The sequence below is a fragment of the Epinephelus lanceolatus genome, chromosome 22, assembly GCF_041903045.1.
Source record: "Epinephelus lanceolatus isolate andai-2023 chromosome 22, ASM4190304v1, whole genome shotgun sequence".
NCBI lineage: Eukaryota > Metazoa > Chordata > Actinopteri > Perciformes > Serranidae > Epinephelus > Epinephelus lanceolatus.
This window is the reverse complement of record NC_135755.1, coordinates 38,036,509-38,054,378: the sequence shown is the minus strand read 5'-3', so window position 1 is coordinate 38,054,378 and position 17,870 is coordinate 38,036,509. Positions and strand designations below refer to the sequence as shown.

Below are 17,870 nucleotides of genomic sequence, written 5' to 3'. Positions count from 1 at the left end.
GCCCTGAGGAAAGGTCATGGATCCCATCCAGTTTCGTGGTGGATCAGACCTTAATAGATGACTTTTACAGACTCAATCCTCACATACCTGGGCCGTCAGGAGCCGTCGCTAGGGGGAAAACCATGCCTTAGTTTAGTTTCATGTTAAGTCTTTCGTTGTCATGAGCACTTTTATGTTAAGTTAAAGTCACTCATGTCTAGTCTCATCTTGCACTTCCTGTTTTATTTTGTACTCACCTTTTCCTTCTTGTTTCAGACCCTGACTGTGATGTGTGATTTTCCCGCCACTGCGATTGTCTCCCCGCACCCTGATTGGTCTCATCTGTGTTCCCCCTACCTCATGTATAAATAGTCCTTGTCTCCCTTTGTCTTGTGTCTGTTCGTCTTGTTATGTTGATCAGGAGAGTACTGTCTAGCATCCAAGCCATCCATGCATGTTTCCAGGTTTTTGTTTCAAGTCTTTGTTTTGTTTGCAAGCATTAGTACAATTGTTTGATCCTCCGAGAGATCATTTTTTGTTAGTAGTTTTATCCTCCTTGTGAGAGCTTTTATTTTGTACTTTTTCTCCTCCATTGAGAGTGCTTTTGTTTTGTGTGTTTTTTCAAGTAAAGATTTTTGTTAAACTTCACTACCGTCTCCAGAGTGTGCATTTGAGTCCCAGTCTTTGGTGTCACGTTCTCAACAGATAGTTGATAATGACTAAAATTAGGTGGTGAAAAAAGGGTATCCCCGATAGATATCGACATTGGTTATCAGCCAAATAAGTTGCTATATATCGGCATTGGCACATATCGGCAAAAACTCCAATATCATGCATCCCTAATTATTTAATATTTGCCTTTCTTGTTACTTATTCCATCGAGTTTCTTGTAGTGATGCTACTGCCCCACTTCTCACAACATGGTGAATAAAATGTTATTAGCAATAGGAATACCTTCCATCATTATGAAAAATAAACTGGAATTATTCTTAAACTTTCAATCTCTTCTGGGTTTTTTTACTTTCTTTCTTTTTTTTTTTTTAGCAAAGTGTAATTTATAAGACATTCAGATAGTCTTTCAGCTAAATTGTAACTATGCAATTTGGCAAAATTTTAGGTCCTTTTAATTGTGGATATTTATAACTTCATTGTTAAAAGTTAAACCTAAATAAATTCCACAGGATATCAATATCAATCTGGACTCATTACTAAACATAACGTTCCTCCACGTGTTCAGGTTCCAGTGCACGTGTTGCAGACACCAGCGCAAACAGAGCTGACGGTGAAGGGCAGTCATGGCTGAGTGCAGTCTGTTCTGGATTGTCTGGGCAGAGAGTCATCGGCCATATCGTCCTGCAAACCTTGACTGCAAATCTGTAGAGGACTGCCTACGGTTCCTAAGTGCTGACAGGATGAGGAAATGGTCTTCTTGGGGTGCCACCTTTTTTGTGGACGCTCACTTCGCGGCCTGTCTCTGACATCCCCCATTATATGGAACTTGGCCTTCAGTTTGCAAATGGTACAAGGGCTCAGTCCAAATAATGCTGCAACTTGGTTTTGCGGAACACCAGCTTGAAGTTGCCCTACTGACATGCCGATTCGTGGAGCAGACACCAACTGACCACTGTAGCAGGGCCCATGCGTACAGGTGCTGACCTGATTGTTAGCACCTGGGGAAGCCAGAAGCTCAAAACAAGAGTCAGTAGCAACAGCAAAAAAAAAAGAAAGCTGTTTGGCATTGGCAGAGAAGATTTGGCAAATCTTTCATGGGCGCAACCCACATACTCAGCTCTGCTGCTCATGCCACAAATGCATGTTCCTTACAAATGTGGCACCATTTAAAAGGGAAATAAACAGGCTTTCCAACAGTATTTATGGTCAAGAAGCAACAAAGAAATAATCTACCAAACACAGATTTCATTACTTTTTGTGCTTAGTTTATTTGATCAAAACTGCTTAGCTTTACCGTTTGATCTCTGTTTTTCCATGGTGGTTGTCAATGTCAAGGAAGGATCCTTAAACAGCTGAATTTCAAGGAGGCTATGTCATCAAATTCTACTATGGACCAAGTCCTTCCTTCAGAAAATTTTGAAGGATGCATGTGTGTATCCTCAGTGGGCATTAAGTACCCACAATTCTTTGTGTACAATTTGCAAGAATTGAGGGCAGGGTATCTTCAATGATGCACATCTGGGCAGGAACGTAGCCATCATTTCAGAATTGAGGAGGACAAATTGTTCAGAGGTCTATTGAGTGATTTATCATCCTCTCGCATTCAATTGCACCTTTCCTTAGCAGCTAAAGAACCACATAACCAAAAACAGCCACAGTACAGCACCAGGGGACCGACTTTAGTTCTTTAACATTATACTGTATACTATCAAAATCTTAAGTTTTAGCTGCCAAACTCTGGTTGAGTTGACACAGAATGACCCTCGAGCATCTACAGGGTAAGTAGCCAGATAATTGAGTGCCAAATACCTGCCTGGTTTCTCCCTGTCCCTCTTCTATCTTTTGCCATAACATAGATATTAAATGTGCAAAGCGTAGTAGTGACATAGCTGTGGAAATTAAGCTCAAAGTCACTTTTATGCTATAGATATTTTTTCTCAGCCAGTTATAATCTCTCCTCACCTGTGAAGACCCTGCATGATCATCCTTGCTACCCTGCTCGGGGTCATCCCTATGTTCCCCGGGTTCTGTGTTCCCTGGGTCCTATATTCCCAGGGTCCTATGTTACCCCCTATGTTCTGCAACCAGGGAACACGGTCCCTATTTGTTTATTTGTTTATTTGCACATCTTGTAGTACGATTATACAGCGGTTTCAAAAGAAAACAAACAAAATGTGTGCTGGAGAGGTCCGAAACCCAATCGGGCTTATCTAGTGGCCTCACCTCTATTATGCAATTAGGTTATTAGAATATAAACGATAATTTAAAAAAAAGAAACACAACATGAATAAAATGGACAATTAAAGTAAATACTAAGTAAAGAACACAGCATATATAAAATGAACAAGTTGCTGAAAACACACAAAAAACACAACATAAATAAATGGGACAAAGTTAAGTTGAAAGTAGAAGAATAAGGTGTCTATCTACTGAGGTACACAACAAAACAATACTTGAGTGTTTACACCTCAGCAATGAGTTTGTTTTTTAATCTAGTTTTGAATATAGGAAGGGACGGAGTGCTAGGTGCTAAATTTGAGTTTTTATTCCACAGAGAGACCCCTCTGTATTTAATATTATATTATATTATATTATGGGGGAACATAGGACCCTGGGAACATAGGACCCGGGGAAGATAGGTACGGTCCCACCCTGCTCTTTCTATTGTGGCAATAAAGATTAAAAAAAATATGTGCAAAGCAATAGTGAGCACAAGTTCTGCGCAGAAATTAAGGAGGAGTGGGTTTACTCCTAGCATGAAACTAGCTAGCAAGCAATTTCACATAGGTAACAATAACATTAGTATTCTTGGTAACTAGCTTAACTTGATATATTGGCATCTGTTAATTAGTCATCATTTAGCAAACATTATCTATATGCAACAACATTACTCAACTTACACGGTTTGGAAGAAACTGCGCAAAGTTTTTTGCTTCTTGCTGGCTGGTTTGCTGAACATAGTTAACACACAGCAGCACTGCCCAGCAGCACACGTCTTGCCTGTGCGATTGATTCAGATCACAAGACAACAGCATGTGTATGCTGCCTGGCGCTGCCTACTCATGGTGCGTTTAAAGACGGCTCGGAAAAACATGTTACCACATGTTAAAAACGAAAAGTGCGGGGGACAGAGGGCACAGATATGGGAAGTGCGAGGGACAGAGGGCTAAGATACGGGAAGTGCGGGGGACATGTCCCACGCGTACCCCACGTCCACAATGCCCATGCATCCGGGCACTCGCTAGTTTGTTCCAATGTATGTTCACCAAATGCTAGAAAGGAGTCTTGTCTAGTACCTGTAGGACCCTACTTGGAAAGATCTGTCCTACCAAAGAAGCATCCTTGACATCCTCTTTTTACAATATGGGAAACAGTATGGCATGGCACCCACTTCCTGTTCACCCAATTCCCGTATTACAGCTAAAGAGTGCACTACAATATGTTTCTGAAAACATTTTAGGCAAGAAATAGAGATATAGGGAACAGACAAACTCTTGGTTTATATTTAATCAGCACTGCTTAGTTTTACTATTTGATCAGAGTTTGGTCTGAGTTTGAGAGTGAGAGAGGGACGGGTCTCTCTCTCTCAATGCACTTCTTTAGTCTTTGTGTCCGTGGTGGTGGGCATACAAAATATTCGTATAATTGCTCGTTCAAGCAACAGCCAAAGAGCCAGAGAAAATTTGAGATGAGCAGGAGATCTGGGTGCTGGTAAGATGGAAGAAAGTTTACCACAGTTCATTTCCTACCCACATTATTATGATACAAAGCTAGTTGAAAATTTGCAAAGTTTCCCTTTAAAACCCCAAAGACCACCTGTGTAATGGTGCATTGCCTATCTGAAAATAAGAGATTTTCCAGGACAAAATCAACACGTGGGAAAATTGCCTTTATTATGAGGGCACTGTTAAGACTTGAGGTGCCCAGAAACCCATTGAACTCACAGCCACAGCCTTGAGCAGTTATTCATTACACCAGGACTGTGCCTTCCCTTACTGGAAAATACACAGAGGGGAATCATCCAACATCTGTGTGGATGTGCATGCATGTGAACTTTTCTCATGAGAAATCACTCAATCAAACCACCACTGACATTTTCAAATTCAATACACTAATCTGGCACGGGAAATATGGGTATTGTGTGGCATACTCTAAATCCAACATGACATATATTTGGTATTTCCATCCCCACATTTGGAGGAGGACAAGCTATACAAGTGGTTACAGCCCATCTCGTTCACACATTACACAAGAAAATACTATTCTGAACCACAAGGATTAACACGACCACATCTCGCCCTCTCCAAATCTGGGCTTCTGCTATTGCGTCTGTTTGAGTGTTACCTCAACGTTGGCAGGAGGTTCAGGTCTGGCCCACGTGCGTCAAATGGACTGTCTCAAGGGTAACATAGGTTTTAAGTTTTCAAGTTATTTACTCCCCCCTACTTAAACTGACTAATTTGTAATCCTGCATTTTTCCAAACTGCTGTGGAGCAGAGTTTTTTACTAGAAAGCAATCAGCTGTGGTGAGGCTGGGACTGGGGAGCCAGACACACTGTCTGATACTCACTTACACAAGAGAACTGACTGGGAAATGTGGACTACTCTCAGAAGGTACAATGTTAATGATATTTCAAATTTGATTTTATCAGAAATTACAGAAAAGTTGACTTCCTGTCCTACTTTTTTACTGTGCTGGCATGATAAGCTCTGCTGATATAATGAAAATAATGTGAACTCATAACATACTTTTTGCTGCTACTTACTGGAGCTGTTGCGTCTCATAGATGTGGTTCCATTGGTCCCACTGACTCCGTTCTTTTTGGGCTGGTTCTTTGGCTCTGTCTTTTGCTTTGATGCCACCCCATTGGCTCCTGTTCCCTTCTTTCCTTTCAGCTGATTGGAGAAGAACAAGGAAGAGGGAGACTTCTAAAACATCTCTAAAAAGTTAATACAGCGCTGTATATAGATATATATTTTTGAAGAGTTCACGTATATATATAAAAAAAATATAACACAAACACATACATACACATACATACATACAATTTTACTCAGTATTTGTTTATATATATATATAAACAAATACTGAGTAAAATTCTTTCTATATGTACAGAGACTTGGCCAATAAACCTTAAACATTGAGGATATATTTTAAAAAGCTGGGTTCAGACTAACTGTCATTTTTCCATTTTTGCCTGTTCAGACAGTCACTATGTCAGATTAGGCAATTGTGAAGTCATAAAATCTTGCTGTGACTTGGCTGACTGACATGATGACTACACATTGGTTCCACGACCAATCATCCCTCGTCACACTACGTGTGTGATGTCACTGGATTATTCTTGTCCTATTTTTATTATTATTACATCATTATTTCAGTCATTGTGGCTGTTCATGTCCCAGCTGAAATGTTATTGTAGTTATGAAAAAATAACCACCAGACAGCAGGAGCCATGAGAATGATTTTTTTTTTTTTTTTTTAGAAAATGAAAGGATTCTTGAAAGTTAAATGATAAGGGACTTTTAATTTTAAATGGATTTAGGAAGTGCTGAGTTAGAAATGATGGTGCATTGCATTAAATTTAACAGGGCAGATGGGAGTGGATTAAAAACAAAAATAGAAAAATACAGAGGGAATGAGAAATAAAGGCCTGTTTCTAATGTTGTCTGTTTCAAGTGACGCTGGTACCCTCTGCAGTTGTGGTGAGTAATGCCTGGTTCACACTACAAAACATTTTTGTCTGTTCTGACAGTCACTATTGTCAGATTATGCGATTGTGGAGTCATAAAATTGTGCTGTGACTTGGCCGACAGACATGACAGACTACACGATAGAAGAAACCAGGAAAAGCTTGCACAGTGATCAGATAAATGGAATGTCCACTCCAGAGGTTGATGGATGTCAAAGTTCCATGTTTAATGGTCCATCAAAAATATACAAAAAAGATAACAGGTGCGACCATATAGTGAAAAAACAAAAGAAACAACAACAAAAAAAAAAAAAAAAAAAAAAAAAACTGAACAGAAACGTTTCGGCTACACAGCCATCCTCAGTCAGATGACACGTTGGTCCATACCAATCATCCCCGGGTTACTCTTGTCCTATTTTCATTATTGTTACTATTATTCAGTCCCTGTGTCGGTACATGTGCCAGCCAAAATGTTATTGTAGTAATGTAAAAAGTACCACCAGATGGCAGGAGCTACATTTGAAGTACCGCATGAAAGCATGCAAGTCACAGAATCCTCCACAAGTTCCTGCAAATGATTCACAATAAAAGCGTATTTAGAAAATGAAGGGATTCTCTCAACTGAAGTGATAGGGGCTTTTAATTTACAGATACAGAGATTTATCAAGGCAAACGGGAGCGGATAAAAGGTAAAAATATAAAAATACAGGGGGAATATTAAATAACGGCCTGTTTATAATGTAGTCTGTTTCAAATGAAGCTGGTACCCTCTGCAGTTGTGGTAAGTAAAGGCCCCGCCACAAGTTTTTAATTTTACTACTTCATATCCTCCACTATGAAGAAATAACATTCTTTGCTAGCTTCGTGCTAATGGCAGTACTGAGTGGGGTGCTAAAGTGCCTCTGCTGTTTCACCCCATAATTTTTCCCTTTTAACTCTGCTGTGGTTGCATCCCTAAAGGAAATATCAGAAAGGCTGGGGTGTTGTTGACATACAGTTGCCAACGGCAGCAGATCGCACTGTCTTTCTTTTGGTCAAAGTGACGGCTGTGATGGGAGCAGTTGTAAACGACATAAAGAAAATCAAACGTGCTAGACTTTCTGTGTGAACGTCATGAGGCGTCTACTAGTCTACATAGTCGTCTACTATGACACACTACTCGAGATGAAACGATGGATTATTGCGTACAACACTCATTGGCCGCATTTCCCAGATCCAGTTAAGAAGATCTTAGCGCTAAGAGCTTCTTAAGAACACTCTTAAGCCTCCCGTGAAAGACAAACGCGTTTCCCAGATTCGCACTTAGCTGAAGAAGATCTTTCACTAAGAAGGGGTTGTAAGATTGAGCTGACCCACTCTTAACAGTCTTCTTAGCGACCAAATGCTCACAGATCCAGCCGCGGCAGGCAAATTAATATTACACTAAGCAAGGATAATAAAACAGTGCACTGTATATATTTTGATCTATTTTATACTTCAGATTTGTATTGTTTAGCATTAATTGGTGACAGAAAAGAACGAATTTCATTCTGCAGGGAAACGCGTGTCCTTACTGTGCATATGACAATAAACACTTTGAATCTTGAATCTATATGTTTTATGAAAATCCTATGTGCGCTCAAAGCTGTGGCACAAGTTACGCACCGAAATCTGGCGGAAGAAAAATAATAAGAAAAATAAGTATCATTTATCATAATTTGTCCGCACATATCCCACATCTACATGCACATATGAGATAGTTTACCGCACCCAAAAAATACATCAGGGCACAACAGAAACACATCCACCCTCTAAACCTGCAACATTTCACAGATATCAGGCAACTGACAGGTGTGATTGAGCTTAGCTGGAACTTCATCAAGGGACGCTCCACCTGCTACTCTATATTAAGGCGTTGCCACATCACACGTGTGAGATACCATAGCTGCTTTACAGCATATTCTCGCCAGGCTGTCCAAATGAAGTACCGGCTGCCCAGTGCTGAGATACAACGCCTCATCAACTCAGTATCTCCACACATCCGCACATACATGTCACATTAACTCTTTTACAACTGTCAGTGTGCTGCCTGTGTTTTCATAGTTTATACCTGGCGTTTTGTCTGATTCTCAGTGTAGATTAATATAGTCCATAAATCTGTCAATTTTGTCCATCCGTGAACTGGTCATGTTAAGATGATCATTAGCAGAGACACAACGTTGATGTATGCAAGTAGCATACAATGTGGTCAGGATGCAATGCAGGTCTTTAAAGGAGTCATCACCCGGAAATCATATTTTTACTTGTTAATACGTGCATATTGGAGTTGGACCTCAGTTTAGAGGGCTGCTTTGGGATTGGGTCCCGCCGGGTCCTGCGGGACCCAATCCCAATGCAGCTCTCTCTAAATCAAATCTTGCGGGAGCGGGCGTTTTGAACTTTGCTGCGGGTGGGAACGGGTGGCTAAAAAAAACCACTGCGGGATCAGGATATAGGCTATAGCAACAGGATGGAGTTAACAAATGTTGTGGAAAAGAAGCTCAAACAAGGTCTGAAGGCGCACTGAGCCCTCTACTTCCCAGCGCTCTCAAAGCTGGCGCATTTCATCTTCAGTATCCCCGCATCCAGTGCGCCTTCAGAGCGGGCCTTTAGTGTCTGTGGGCGCATCTTGGAAGAAAGACGCACGGGATTGGGACCGTAGTCGGTCAGCAACATTCTCTTCCTCCACAGCAATATTATGGCCAAGTGATTCATTTGTTAAATTCATTCGTTTCATTCGTTAACTTTGTTTATTTTATGTTATTTATTAGTGTTATTTGAGCCACTCACAGCCTACTCTCGTTGCCATTTGTTAATTACATAAAGAGGCGTGATGATGCCGGTATTATTGAGCATAGGCTTTATCTTTATCTCATTAATGTTTCTTATTCAGGTCTCTCTTAGAAAAGAGATCTTAACCTTAATCACTGCGTGATTATATAAAGGTAGAAAAATAAATAAAATACAGAGGAGGAGAATAGAATATGAAACAGCCTTTATTTCATTAAAAACTAAATGAAAACAATGAAATAGGAGCGCTATTCCTGACCAGTGCGTCAAAAGACATGCAGGCCAGGGAAACGAAACAAACAACCCCATGAATCTCTTTATTAATAGCCTATAAAAATGACGTGTTTTCTCCTGCGGGACGGGAGAAGACACAAAATCAATGCATCTCTATTATTGTGCGGGCATAAGTTCTCAGAGTTTTGCGGGAGCGGGCGGGAGTGGACATACACACTGCGGGTGCGGGTGGGAGTGTAACACACGTTGCGGTTGTGGGCGGTAATGGTCAGAAATTCAGCGGGAGCGGGCAAGAGCAGTATGAAGAAAACAGTCCTGCACAGGGCTCTACCTCAGTTGAAAGTTGCCTGAAATTTTGGAGGATGAAAGTGGCTCCGTTTTTTTGTTTGGCCTCTTTGTTCAGACCATAAGGGTGCATGCTCAAAAAAGTGAGATTTTGGGTGTGCTCTTACAGTTACGTAACAATAGGAGGCTATTTGCCTAAGCCCGACCTCTCTACCACCACCCCCCACCCTGCCCCACCCACCACCTAAATCAGCCTGCACCTACCACCATTACCAACAAGGTGTGTAAAATGTCTAAACGACGCTCCCACATTAATTGCACCGTTGTTGGTTGCCACAATGAACACAAAAGTATTTTCAGCATCCCAGCATCGGTGGACCAAGCAACAAAGGAACAGTGGATACATTTTATCTTCAATAACAATGTTCCCGTGCCTCTTCCTTCCGCCCTTCACATCTGTGGAAAACATTTTTCGCCTGACAGTTTTTCAAATTTGGGACACTACCAGGCGAATCTGGCCTCAACCCTGTGTTTGGAGAAAGAGGCAATTCCTACTATTTGAGACTCACCAGCAGTGCAATCTGTAAGTCTCGCTGCTTTGTGTAACAGTTAACGGTATGTTTTACTGTGTACTTGACCCTGAAATGATGGTAGACAGCAGCTAACTGCTAATTGGGCTAACACTAGATGCTAACGTTATTCACAAGGGACTAGTATAACCTGTGGACCTCATGTAATTTAGAAATGACCCCCACATCTTTTGTTTTATATCTCTGGGGTGCGTTGTACTGTGGTATGGATGTTTGTAAACGGAGACCATGACGGGGGACCCCTGTGGAGACCCAGGTTCTCCGGCAGGTTCCGACTCCGGTTCAAACATAAAAGCGAATTTCATAAACAGTTGCCAGGTCAGGTTGTTCATTTGGTGTGTGAGCCATGACGAAGGGATTGTTGTTATTTTGGAGTTGGCCAACTCGTGGATGTATTGGGCCAGCCCCCATTCCGGCCCTGTCCTTCCTGCAGCCAATCAGCGTGCGCCTCATTATCATTAGTACAATGAGCATCCGGACCAGTCAAAATCTCTCTTTCTCTCGCGAAAGAAAGTCGCGGTATGGCAGGGGGGCAAAATAAGCTCAATGTTTGAGTTAATTAATTTTAAAAAATAATAATTTTAAGACAATTAAAGAGAGACAGGATATGTTCAAACACCAGGTGATGACTCCTTTAAGTTCATCTTTAATATTTTTGTTTAAATATCATACATTTCCTCATGAATCTTACTCTTATCTTGTTTTCGTCATGAAAATAGGTCATTAACAAATATTTATCATCTTAGTTTTTCATTAGAATTATTAGAACACACATACACATGAGCAGCAGGGAATCAGTGTGTGTTACTTATGCGCTGATTAAGTGGTGGGTGATCGATTTGCCTGACATCGATTGATTTAGTTTCAGCATCGCGGTAGTGGACAGCTCCTGTTAAGAGCTTCTTAAAGAGCGATCTTAAGAGCCATCCTAAGAAGGGCATTAAGAACTCATCTGGGAAACACTCTTATTTTAGCGACCCTTCTTAGCTAAGACGTTCTTAACTGTGCTCTTAAGTCTTAAGATCGAACTTAACTGGAAAACGTGGCCATTGTCGTTCGCGATCCAACACTGTACGACGCTGCGTCGGGCTATAATTGGGCTGATATTGTGTAGTGTGTACCTGGCGTAAAGGCCCAGACACTTGTGAATTTTATTCCTTTATATCCTCTGTTATGAAGAAATAACATTCTTTGCTGGCTTGACGCTAATGGCAGCACTCACTGGGTTGCCAAAGTGCCTCTGCTGTTTCAGGCCAGCAGTTTTCCTTATTTACTCTGTGTGTTAACATCCTTCGAGGAAATATCAAAAAAAGCTGCAGTGCTGTTGCCACACAGTTGTCCACAGCAGTAAATCACACTGTGTTTCTATTCGTCAAAGTGACAGCTGTGACGGAAAGAGTCAATCAAGCATGCTAGACTTTCTGTCGGGATGTCATGAGGCATCCCAGACATGGAATCGGTTGTCGTCTACCATGACACACTACACAGGATAAAACGATGGATTATCGTATACAACACTAATTGTCGTTCACGATCTGAGCCAACACTGTACGACGCCACATAAGGCTATAATCCGGCTAATATAGTGTAGTCTGGCACATAGGCGTTTCTAGCCCATTTTTGGGGGTGCTGAAGCACCCCTAAATTGAATCCCAGCACCCCTAAAATTTTTGAGATTTTTATTTACTTATTTTTTTTTACTGTATGTCCTCTTTTAACAAGCTAGAAAAGTGTCAAAACCATACAGTACTTGGTTGAAACGTAATATTTTAACAACAAAAATACCCCCCATTCTTTTGGAATTGTGTTTGTGACCACCTGATGAATGTAGGGCTGATATTTTTTTAAGTCTGCTATTCATAAAAATTGTTTTTTTGGAGGGGCTGTGCAACACGTTCTTTCATGTATTTCTTTTCTTGCTTTTTTTATTAGAGACTGTTATCTATGAGAAGGGAGGGGTGGTGCAGAATGGGGAAGGCATGTGATTTAATTTTTTAAGCACTGGGGAAGGACTTGTGTTGTTTTATTTTGGCTTAGGTGAGGAACAAACAACTTTAAAAGGTTGTATTTTGTATTGATTTAAAATGCCCTCTGAATGCCTTTTTTTTTTTTTTTTTTTTTTTTAAATTGCAACGGCTACACCATTTATCTAACCAGAAACTGTAAAAACCAAAATTATGGTTGGATTTCCAAATTTCAGACAGTCCTTGACCACACCATGTACGATGAATGCTTCCATCAGGGAACACCAATTCTGAGCTTAAAATAGTGATATTTCAATAAAATCACTTCACCCTGTTGTCTGTGTCTGTTGTACACCTTGTTGGATGAAAATCCACTTCTTACAGTGGAGCGGTACTTTGGGGTCATAGAGGGGATGTTAACACTCTTTGGATATGCTACACACAGCGCACACAACAAAGAGGTGGCAGGGAGGAGGCGGAGCTCCACACAACACTATGTGGTGTGTGTGTGTCTGTGTATGTATATAGAAATGTAGGGCTAGAAAATACAAATTACACACACAGCTGATGCTAATTTGAAAGGAGAGGGAGGAAATTCTTTCTCAATGTGGGACGACCACACACCAACAGTCCAAACAGACACGCTCTATGTATATTCTATACTCATTCTCTACATTTACTACACACACAAATAGGAAGAAACAAAGATCTTAGTTTTCCTATTTTTCCGCATTTTTCCTATAACAATGGATACAGCCTTTCATTCAATTCAGTTTGTTGAATCCAAGACAATGTTTGTGCCAAATTAAAAGAAAATCCCCCAAGGTGTTCTTTAGATTTTGTGTAACTCCTTTCAGTTTTTCATCAAAGTTAGGCTTTATGATGTTAAAACAATACACTGTCACTCCGACCTCGTCACATATCAACATTTGGTCATGGATTTTCCACATCTACATATGATGTGCAAGGTACCCTGAGTGTGTTGGTTGTTGACATCCCAGGATGCCGTGTCAACTTGCCAACAGTGCCAACAGTCGAATATATGAAATGTGCCTTTAACATGGTGTATACTGTGTCGCCTAGCAGCAACGTCATCAAGCAGCACCTGTTATGATTTGAGTCTGTTGAGAGCGCACCCAACGCTGGTCGGACGTATACTTATGTGCTCCTGCTTTTTCTTTTATCTCTCAACACAACAGTGATGGTTATAAGTAAGTGTGGTGACTATTCTGTTGATGTATGAAAATATAGTAGCCGTACAACCGGGCTTGGTAAGGTTGGAGTGTTTTTAAGTTGATGTAAAAATAAACGACGAGCATCTGTGAAATCCCGCACTCGTGCGGATGTGAGTTTCTGCCTGTTGTCTCACTCCAAGAGCTACACGGACCCAAAACCATTACAAACTTCAGCCTGTTACATGCATTGTCTATTTTCAAAATACACTTCTGTTTTCACAGCAAATGTACGGTTTGCATACAGTCTCTTTCAAAATAACTACACTACGTCAGTACAACACCACCAATTGACATTTTTTTCTTTCAACAACAAAAGCACGTGGTTACGTTTTGCCAACACACACAGTTGGGTTTAGGCAACAATAGCACGTGGTTGGGTTTAAGAAAAAAGAACAGGGTTTTGCTTTACATTCATGCAAAGCAGACACTGGCCTCCCGAGGTGGTTGTTGGACCCATCCACCACCACTCCTGCCCGCCCTACTCGGACTTCTGCCGCCTTAACGTTTGTTGTTGCCCCACCATGTTTCCCCCTGTTCATGCCGACGTGAAAGGATGGCTTTTTTCTTTGGTGTCTGACACCGGAAGTCACTGACCAAGCACTGGTTTTCAACGACTTCGGAGTGAGACCAGGTTGGTTAAAACTGAGTGAAATATTCAAACCAAACACAAACATTTTTTTTATAGTTACGTCATTCCATCAAATAGAAACATTCTTGATGTTTTCAGCCACACTTCTCCAAAGTTAAGCCTGAAAACGTCTGTGTGTAATTCTTCTTCTGTTATTCTTGTCTATAGCCCCTTTTCCACCAACATTTCCAGGAATGTTTATTTCCAGGAACTTATTTACCTGGGTAAAATAATTCCTGGTAATCTGTGTGGTTTGCGTTTCCACCGCACCTCAAAGTTTCGGAAAATTTATTCAAATCAGGCTGATGACGTAGATGATTTGACGTGTGCCCTGTATTTGGCTTGGGTGGTTACATGCTGGTGTAGAGAGTTGGGGCTGGTTGTCTCAGCCAGCAGCTAAGTTTAAAAGCATTTTAAGATAAGTGTCAAACTAAGTTAGTCTACATACAGACAGCTGTCATTTGAGCTTAAACTATTCGCTATCAGCCAAACTAGCGTGCTGTCCTTGTGTAAAACACAACGTTAGTGGCTGTGGATGAGAGACTGGAGGGAGCATATTGAATATCGCTGTCTGTGTTCCTCAGTTACATCTTCCGTAAATTCAACATCCATTTCCATTGCTATGGGGATGACACCCAGCTCTATCTGTCTACCAAACCTACCTCCACCCTCCCGCCCTCTTCCCTCTCTGACTGCCTTCAGGAAATCAAATCCTGGTTCTCCTGCAACTTCCTCAAATTGAACAGTGATAGAACTGAGTTACTTCTCATTGGCACCAAATCCACCTGAGCAAAAATTAACAGTTTTACACTTGACATTGATAACTCCTCAGTTTCCCCCTCCCTGCAGGTTAAGAGTCTTGGTGTCATCCTCGACAGCACTCTGTCATTCCAAGCTCACATCAATAATGCCACTCGGTCTGCCTACTTTCATCTACGCAATATTAACCACCTTCGCCCGTCCCTCACACCGCACAGTACTGCCATTCTTGCTCACACCCTGGTTACATACCATATAGATTACTGTAACTCCCTCCTTTTTGGTCTCCCTCTCAAGTCCATCCACAAACTTCAACTAGTCCAGAACTCTGCTGCTCGCATCATCACCAGAACCCCGTCCATCAATCACATCAGTCCTGTCCTTCAGCAGCTTCACTGGCTCCGCATTGAAAAAATACCGCATTGACTTCATTGACCGCACTGACTTTTATTCACTGTAAGCTTGTTTTGCTGTTGTTATTTATTTGTTTATTTTATGTTACTTTATTCCTCCATAAAACATTGTACACTTATCTACACTACACTGCATTGTTGTGTGGGACAACGTAACAGACACAGACAAATTCAGTATTATACAGTGGAACACCAGAACACAATAGATGGTTTAGAACTTGTGACATTTATTGGACAGGCCACAACTGGCCAAAAAAATATCTAAAATAAAGCTATATTTCTCAAGCAATGTACAAATAATAATAATAGCAATAATAATACTTTGAGAGTGAAATAGTTAAAGAACCTTCATTAATCGCGCAATTTAAATGTGAAAAGTCTCATTGACTGACCGTCACCTGTGTGTATGCGGAGAAGGAGAGGGGCGGAGGGAGTGGAGCTGTGGAAACATCCTGCAGTCCAACATACTATCATGTGTTAAAATAACTTATTAGACGGATATAGAGAGAGAAAGGTGATGTTTAGAGAGTAAGCCCAAATAAGCAACTCCACTTTAGAAACAAGCCCAAAAAAACACAACCCGCAACTACCAATATTTGTAAGTGACTTTACAAAAAAACAAGCCCAAAGTCACGGCTAATAAGCCGACCTGTGTGCTTGTGAATACCCGCCCTGCTCTGCCTCTGATTGGTTTATGATGAAATTTTACTCTCCCTAAGCCAATCATCATCACGTATGCAGTTGTCTCTCCCTCCCTTCCCCCTCACCTGCCTTCACCAAAGAAAAAAAACTTTAGAGCTCCACTGAGAAGGAGCTTGCTTGGGTGAAAGCGGCTTCAGTGAACTCAAGTAAAGCCGAGTAACGGCGCATTTTATTGTGAATAACGGTAACGGCATTATAACAGGGAGACAGTAACTTGCAAAATTGGTTCAGCTCATTATCCCACTGTAGGTTTCCCTAAACCACAGCCCCACCTTTCCTCTGGAACCCAGTGATCTTCCTCCTCCCACTCCACACCTCCGTGACCTCACTCCTCTGTAGTTTTTCCTCCAGTCTCTGCCTGTAGGAGATTTTACTCTCCCTGAGTCTCCGTTTAAGTTCATTCTGTACACATTTCAGTTCTGTTCTGTCCCCTAACTTGAGGCCCTCTTTTTTCATTAAGTAGGGCCTTCAAGTCACTAGTGACCCGAGGTTTATATACCTAGATGAGCTATAACTGTAGCTCCACTCAACTGTGCATGTAACCGTACTGACTGATGGAACATGGAAAGTGAGCACACAGAAATTAATGAATTATAGACTGGTTAATTATAGGTGTGAATATCCAAGTGCAGAATAGGCAACCAGTTGGTTAAGGAGCAGAGTGTTAGTCACCTGAACAGTGGCTTTAGTTTTATTATCAGCCTTGAGGAACTTAGAGGAGATTTTAGAAACAGGGGTATTGTAGTGACTGGCAGAGGTGGTGGAAAGGGAAGTACAAGCAAAGGAAGGTTTAGGAGGATAGCGGGTGTCCAGCTTGGGTGAGGGCAAGTGCTCACACAAGTCAGCATTCTCATAGTGCAGCTCCTGTTTCAGCTGGCACTCCACTGTGATGGTACTGGAGTACTGCACCTCCGGGTCCTTGGGTTAGACCATACAAGCATGCAAGCAAGCAGAGAGAGGAGGAGAGAAGAGGACAAGAGAGGAGGGAAGAGACATAATACATAAAACATCAAAAGAGAACAGAAAGGGAGAGATGATAGCAGTATAAAGTTAATTACACTACTTTCCCAGAGCAAGCGTTGTTGCAATACCAAAGCAATACCAAAGCAACTGCACAGACACATCTAGCACCTTCAGTCATGGTGCTATTTTAGATCAGGTGAGATTTACGCAAACAGCCTCTGTATCCAGTGTGAGTGAAACCTTGTGGAAATTAGTGGATGCTTTGAAGAAGAAGGAAAGAGGCAGATCTGTGACTCTGTGCTCTTCAAACAGCTGATGTACTCCTACTTGCTGTAAAGTCACTAGTCAGCTAAATCCAGATGATCAATACATTTATCAGAACTTCTTGCTACCTAACTCCATGTGTGTCAAGCAGGTGATTACCAAGCTGCTGTTTGACTGTTTTTTTTCTGTGACTGACTCTACCTGTTTCGTTCACTTTCCACCAGCTTGTACAAACTCTTTCTGTTTTCGTAATGTACCAACATGTGGCTCTGAATAATCACTAAGAAGCATACATATGATGTGATGACAGATGAGCTGAATCAGATCCTGATGTGACTAGTCTAAGTAGAGGATGACAGAGTATTTTGCCTTTTTTTGTGTGAGTTGGCACCACTCTTTCTCTCAAGGTTTTTATCCAACCACGTTTGCTATGTTCCACAAGAACTCTTATCTCTTTCAATCTAATAAAGACATTAATAAACGTATTTATTGCACTGAATGTATTCATGAATAGACATGCATGTTAAACACAACAATCAACACAAGCTAAACAACCATCACTCTCAAACCTTTTAGTCCTGAATCGGTTATTACTGGCAGTTACTGCTTACTGCTGTGGGTGTGTGCTTTTTCCTAGTGCTAGCTGCTGTTAGCCTCTGAACATTGGCTGTCGCTGTGCAG

The 17,870-nt window shown here is 41.3% G+C and overlaps 1 protein-coding gene across 6 annotated transcripts in view; it reads right to left on the bottom strand.

Moving 5' to 3' along the window:
- afap1 (actin filament associated protein 1) overlaps positions 1 to 17,870 on the bottom strand; it is a 350,733-nt gene that overhangs the window by 18,725 nt on the left and 314,138 nt on the right. For 4 of the 6 annotated variants that reach the window (XM_078164813.1, XM_078164812.1, XM_033609884.2 and 1 more), the window contains 2 exons: positions 16,635 to 16,880; positions 5,418 to 5,547 (listed from right to left, as the gene is read on the bottom strand). In XM_078164813.1, coding sequence (XP_078020939.1) covers positions 5,418 to 5,547; positions 16,635 to 16,880 — 376 coding nt within the window. The remainder of the gene's footprint in view (positions 1 to 5,417; positions 5,548 to 16,634; positions 16,881 to 17,870) is intronic. The other 2 variants (XM_078164815.1, XM_078164816.1) reach the window with 1 other exon arrangement.